This window comes from Artemia franciscana, chromosome 16 (genome assembly GCF_032884065.1).
Source record: "Artemia franciscana chromosome 16, ASM3288406v1, whole genome shotgun sequence".
Lineage (NCBI taxonomy): Eukaryota > Metazoa > Arthropoda > Branchiopoda > Anostraca > Artemiidae > Artemia > Artemia franciscana.
In genome coordinates, this window is record NC_088878.1 from 37,071,741 (window position 1) to 37,078,024 (window position 6,284).

The 6,284-nt window shown below is 33.0% G+C and overlaps 1 protein-coding gene across 1 annotated transcript in view; it reads left to right on the forward strand.

Annotated features, from left to right (window-relative positions):
- The window catches only part of LOC136037408 (beta-1,4-glucuronyltransferase 1-like), a 66,417-nt gene extending 60,339 nt beyond the window's left edge, over positions 1 to 6,078 (forward strand). The window contains exon 4 of the mRNA XM_065720161.1: positions 3,670 to 6,078. Coding sequence (XP_065576233.1) covers positions 3,670 to 3,867 — 198 coding nt within the window. The 3' untranslated portion in view covers positions 3,868 to 6,078. The remainder of the gene's footprint in view (positions 1 to 3,669) is intronic.
- Positions 6,079 to 6,284: the final 206 nt, after the last annotated feature.

The following is a 6,284-nucleotide window of genomic DNA, read 5'->3' on the forward strand; positions in this document are numbered from 1 at the left end:
GTCAGGCTAAGCTGATTATATCCGAGTACACACAGAAAACCGGTTTTATTACAGATCAAGAATAAAGTGTGGTCGGTGTATCAGAGGCAACGCTATAGCGTTGCCTGTAGTAAAGGCCATACGGCTCCCATGCTTTATAATTTATCTATTATTTTTTCCCCAGAGGCACCTCATATAGAACGGGTTATTATTTAAACTTCAGAGGTGGCTCATTCAATTCGAAGTCGGAAGTTCTAGTGCCCTTTTTAAGAGTCAAAAGTGATCGGAGGGTAACTAGCCTCCCACCCCTTCTTTTTCCCCAAATACATCCGATAAAAATTTTGAGATAGCCATTTTGTAAAAAATAGTTCAAAGACCTTATAAAAAAAACTCCGGGTCAACATGACCCCCCAGGGCCTGGGGGCAGGCGTTGTAAGTTATACCCTGGGGGCATGTGTGGTTCTTATAGAAAAGGTGCTGGTATAAGCTTCAAAGGGGGCTCATTTGATTAGAAATTGAAAGTTCTACTTAACTTTCTAAGAGTCGAGAAATTGGAAAACAATTTTGATAAAAAATTTTCTCAAAATAAAAATTTTTAGATAGCCATTTTGTTAAAAATAGTTCAAACATGAGATAATAAAATCTTTGGGGTTTAAAAAGCCCCCCAGGGACTGGGGGCAAACATTGTAGGCTATGCCCTGGGGCCATATATGGTTCTTATAGAATGGATACTCCTAAAACCTTCAGAGAGAGCTCATTTGATTGGAAATTGAAAGTTCTAGTTCACTTTTTAAGAGTCAAAAGAAATCAGAGGGCAACTAGCCCCCCCCCCCACGCTCTTTTTCCCCAAACCCATCCGATAAAAATTTTGAGATTGACATTTTGTTAAAAATAGTTAAAACATCAAATAATAGAAACTTTAAGGTCGACATAAACCCCTATAGCCCGGGAGCAAGTTTTTTAAGTAATGCCCCGGGAACATATAAGGTTTTTATGTAAAGGGAGGTCGTATAAACGTCAAAAATTGCTCATTTGATTGGATATTGAAAGCTAAGGTTACATTTTTAAGTATCAAAAGTGAACGAGGGCATCTACCCCCTTCCCCTCACACACACCCTCTTTTCCCCAAACTCATTCAATCAAAATTTTGAGATAGCCATTTATCTTGAAATAACCCCCCACCCCTCCTACACACTTACCCTCTTTTCCCCAAATGCATCCGACCAAAATTTTAAGATTGCCAGTTTGTTTGAAATAGTCCAACGATCAGATATCACAACTTCGGGTCGATCTTAAGTTCAATATGGCATTTACTTTTCTTTAGAAAACCTCTTTTTCGGAAAGTTTTTTTTTTATTATTAATCATACAAGTACCGTATTCTTTGGGATATTTTATAAGCGAGGGACACCATAAGGGGAATATAGGCTTGTGTCAACCTCCAAGCCTTCCCCACCCGACTTCTAGAAGAAGGAAAATATATAACAACCATTATTTTGCAGAATTTGGAAAATATATGACACTTTTCGGTGAAAATGTGTGTTTTATATCAAACATAAGTATATTTGTTTGTCCCCCTTATAAGGTATAAGGTAAACCTTATAAGGTATGATCCCCCTGGCACTATCCCCATTGGTGTCCTAGTTAGCATTGTCCTGAATGACAACGGCTAATAAAAAGCCTGATTAATAATATTTTAATTTGTTCATTCGATTTATCTATTAATAATTATGATACAATTGTCAAAGCGGCTTTTTGAATTTATCAGTCAATTTCATGTTTCATTGATGATATTAATTTGAAAAAAAATCACCATGACATTTTCCTTAATTGTTATTTCAATTAAGTAGTGATAAAACATGTAAAATTACTGTATATTGTATTTTATTTTTAGTTCACAACGCAAATTACTAAACACAAAAAAATGTTGATGTGATTAGTTATATAAAACTAAGTCAAATCAAATCTAGCGGAGCAAAAATCGAAATCGAGTTTCCGTCAAGATGAATCTGGAATCGAGTTGTTCAATTTTTTTGCGCCTTTATCCAGTTGTTCTTTTTTTTAAAGTTCTTGGGCTTTTCCTGTTCTTCCTGAATTGTCATTTTGGTTACTTGTTACTTAAAAAGGATTTAGAGCCGATCTTGGATCGGAGTAAGGTTGCTTGAGTTAAAGTCAAGTAGTTTAAATATGCCAACAAAGCTAAAAGCCAATAAAAATGAAGCAAAAGTTATTCAGTCCAATATGAAGTTAAAATAAAGTTGTGTCTACTTTTGGTGAATAACACAACTTATTTATGAATTGCTAAAATGCTAATAGTGTTAATTAATTAATTTACAACAAAATTTAAAATAGAATTGTGCTATTGCATTATGCTATTGTTAGCCTTATCCTGTAGTTTTTTGTCTAAAATTAATTTATCTTTTTATTCTTCCTGATTGGTCAATTTAGTCTGGTTTTAGAAGACCGAATCCGTCTTCTTTTTGTCAGTTTGTTCTTATTTCAACTTCTATTTTGAAAACGAGTACTAACGTATTATCCAGAACACACTCAAGACGTGAAGTTAGGTTAATCATAATGAAATATACCAAAATATGATGAAAATATAATAATTAAGTAACAAAGTTATGGAAACTACAACAAAGAATTGTGGAAAACAGGCCGCTCAGAACTCATTATATTAAATACCTAAACACCTCTTTGGATTAAATATTTAATTAAAATATACCTGCATCGTAGTTTATTTCACGAAAGAATAAGCTAAATATGACTTAATATGAGAGAAAAATAGGTTTACTCTATTGAAGCAATGCAAACTTCTTGAGTGTGTTCGGGATAATACGTAAGTACCTACACAGGATTTCTAGTTGAATAAGGAATAAGGTTAATTAAGCTAAAGCAATAATTTCAAAATCAAATTCGGAACTGAATTTTCATTTTGTCTAGCAAATAATACAATTTATTCGGAAATTATGAAAAATGCTAATAGTTTTAGTTAAATTTAAATATGTTTTTAAATATAACAAAATCTACAAAAAATCTTTAGTCGAATCTGTCATTCTTTTACAATTATTAACCATATTCTGTAATTCTTTTCAAAAATTATTGGACCCTTCTAATTCTTCCTGATTAGCAAATTATCTTGAAAACCATCTCAATTCAAATACAAATTTAAATAAACAAAATCTATCAGTATTTCGATGCGCATCTGTCAGTCCCTATGCTAAGTTACTGATGCTACTTTCCAATACCTGTAGAATTCTAAAAACCATCGCTTTACTGAAAACTTACCTTACTCGATTTTTCTTAGAATTGAGTTTTTTAGATTAGATAGTAAAAGCAATCTTTTATTTCCTGGAGCCTACTCATGAAATTTTCTGATCCTAAGACAACACTAAGTGAACTGTTTTTTTTTAGGTCGGTTCTGTGTTTTCAGTAAAGTGCTAGTTTTTAAAATATCTATAGATGTCGGGAAAATATCATAAGTCAGTTTATTTTACCTAATTTTGTAGATATATCTTACATAATTCTGTGAAGTAATCATTTTTGTTCGTTTGAGATGTCAATCTTGCTCTTACTTCCATAAGAAAAATATTGTTTTTTAAATTAATAAATCAATAAATTAATTTAATAAATTTAATAAATGAATTGATTTAATAATTAAACTTTTAATAAATTAAAAGTTTTTTTTGCAGGGTTATGCATTATGCATACTTGACTATGACTTCATGATTCTGGACAACGCTTTCCTAGTCCACCGACCAGGTGTAAAAGTCAACAAGAAGGACCCTGTAATTGGTCTTATATCACAGAAGCAAAACGCTTATATCAAATCGACAATAGTGCCGGAGCTAAAGGTGCTTTATGGCAGTCGGCCAGAATGTTGGTTATAGGGATTTCAATGGCTTTCACATTACGTGCGAAATCTACCATCTAAGTGGTCAAGTTACGATATGTATGAGCTTTCACGCTTGAACACGTCCTTTTCCCAACTTATAATTCCATAAAACCATCATATTCATCATTTAAAATCATCAGAATCACTGAACTATTCAAAAATTTAAATTATGTATTGGACTTAGAGATTCACGCTCTTATCAATTGTTGAATTTTTTTTAGAAAAAACTTATTAATTTGTTTCAATATTTATTAATTGCTCATTCGGGAATCCCATTTTGTTACTGCTAGTTGTTAACTTTCCGTAACATACACTAAGCCAATCATTAATTCCATAAAACCGTCATATTCATCATTTAAAATCATCAGAATCACTGAACTATTCAAAAATTAAAATTGTGGATTGGACGTAGAGATTCACGCTCTTATCAACTGTTGAATTTTTTTTAGGAAGATCTTATTAATTTGTTTCAATATTTGTTAATTGCTCATTCGGGAGTCCAATTTTGTTACTGTTAGTTGTCAACTTTCCGTAATATGCCATAAGCTTACGTAATGTAAAATTCTAATTAGAACGAATCTTCTCAACACTGCCTACGTTACGGACAAAATTTCCACCGTAATATTACGTAACGTAACGTAAAGTCTTAAATTGTGCTAGTCAAGCGTGGGTACATGGGGTTGTTTTGGGGGGCACCTGCCACCCCCAGAAGGTCAAAATCCTTCCTTATTACCAGGATGGAGGGGAAAAACACCAACGAGGGAACAAAAGCATAGTTTTCCCTCCCCCACAAAGATTATTTCGACATCCCACCCTGAGTGTGAAAGATTCTACGCCGTAGTGTGGAAAAACCATTCCTTGGCTATTTATAGTGAAATACTCAAAGGCCTGAAGATGTTGTGCCCGGTGTCAAGCAAAATAGAAGCTTTAAAAACTTTTAGGATATATTTATTTTGTGTTTGGGGGTGTGTGGTTTTATTATTGTTCGTTTTTGAAACTAGTCTTTTAGTGACAGAATGTGATTTTTAGAAATTGTTGGTGATGTGATTATATTTTGTGAAATAGTTGGAGCTTAGCCATGATACACAGTGCTCTTAATTTAATTCAGTGAATTAATCTATGGATAAACTTAAGAGTATATGTTTTTTTTTAATGCAACATATTTTGATGGGACATTTGAACCTATTCGATTGTTATAGAAGGCTGAAAAAGTCCTTGTTTTGGTATCTCTAGCATGTAAATGACCATAGTTAAATTTAATATTTATCCTTTAAAACTCGGTGAATTAGCTTATGTGTTCGATGCTAGAAATTGACTATACTTCAAATGAATAATTACTGTATTTCTGGAGTTCGACAAGGAAGGTGTGTTGTATGAACCTAAACATCATAACTACAGTTGTTACCTATTTTTCTCAAGGTGATCTAATATCCAGCCTTTAAATTATCCTTTAGGATTAAGTGAATTAAATTATTGACTAACCAAATTATAGAACATATTATAACTCATTTACATTTACACTTCTGGAGTTCCATAAGGATGATGTAAATTATGAAATTGTACACCATATAAAATCTACCCAAGGATAAATTAAGGTATGAAACTGTACATCATATATATTGTCGCCTCTATTGATTCTCCTAATAGTTGTATTTTATTGTTGTTTAGTGTCTTTTGTATGGAGCTCTCTGAAATTCCACAAGAGGATATGAATTATGAAATTTTATATGATGTAAATATTGCCCAGGGAGATACTAAGGTATAAAATTCAACAGCAAATGAACTGACAACTCCGGCTATCCGTATCAAATAAAGTTTGTAAATCATTTGCCAGTGCCAGTTGCTCAACCATCCGTTACCCTTCCTATAAGTGTTAGGGGTAGCTATTCGATGGTATCTTTTAAGTGGTATCTTATAAGTGTTAGTGGCACTATTGAACCTAAGTGCATACGCAGGATTTTTTTTTTTTGGGGGGGGGGATGGGTGCAACTTCAATGAAATCGCCGAAAATAGACAAATTATGAAAAAAAATGAAAGATAAGACCGTAAAGTAAACATTCTTTAAAAGGGGGGTGAAGGGAAAATCAAAGGCACAAAGGCCACTATGAACACGTGCCCACGCATCTGTTCCTTTTTTGGGGTAGATAAAACTTCAAATAAATGGGGCCAATGTTCTCTTTCCGTACATGCCTGGTATAAAATTACTAAAATTATATGATTGTCAGTTGTTCCTCCTCCAAGCCACCGTCCATGACATTCTTAGATTAAAGAAATCTAACATCATAATGGAGATGATTTTTATAACTCTGTTGGTGAGCCTTTCTTAGGAAAGAAATATTTTTCAAAAAAGTTCTCCAAAACCAACTCTCATCTGAATAAAATTCATGGATAAAATACATGTTTGGAAGGAAT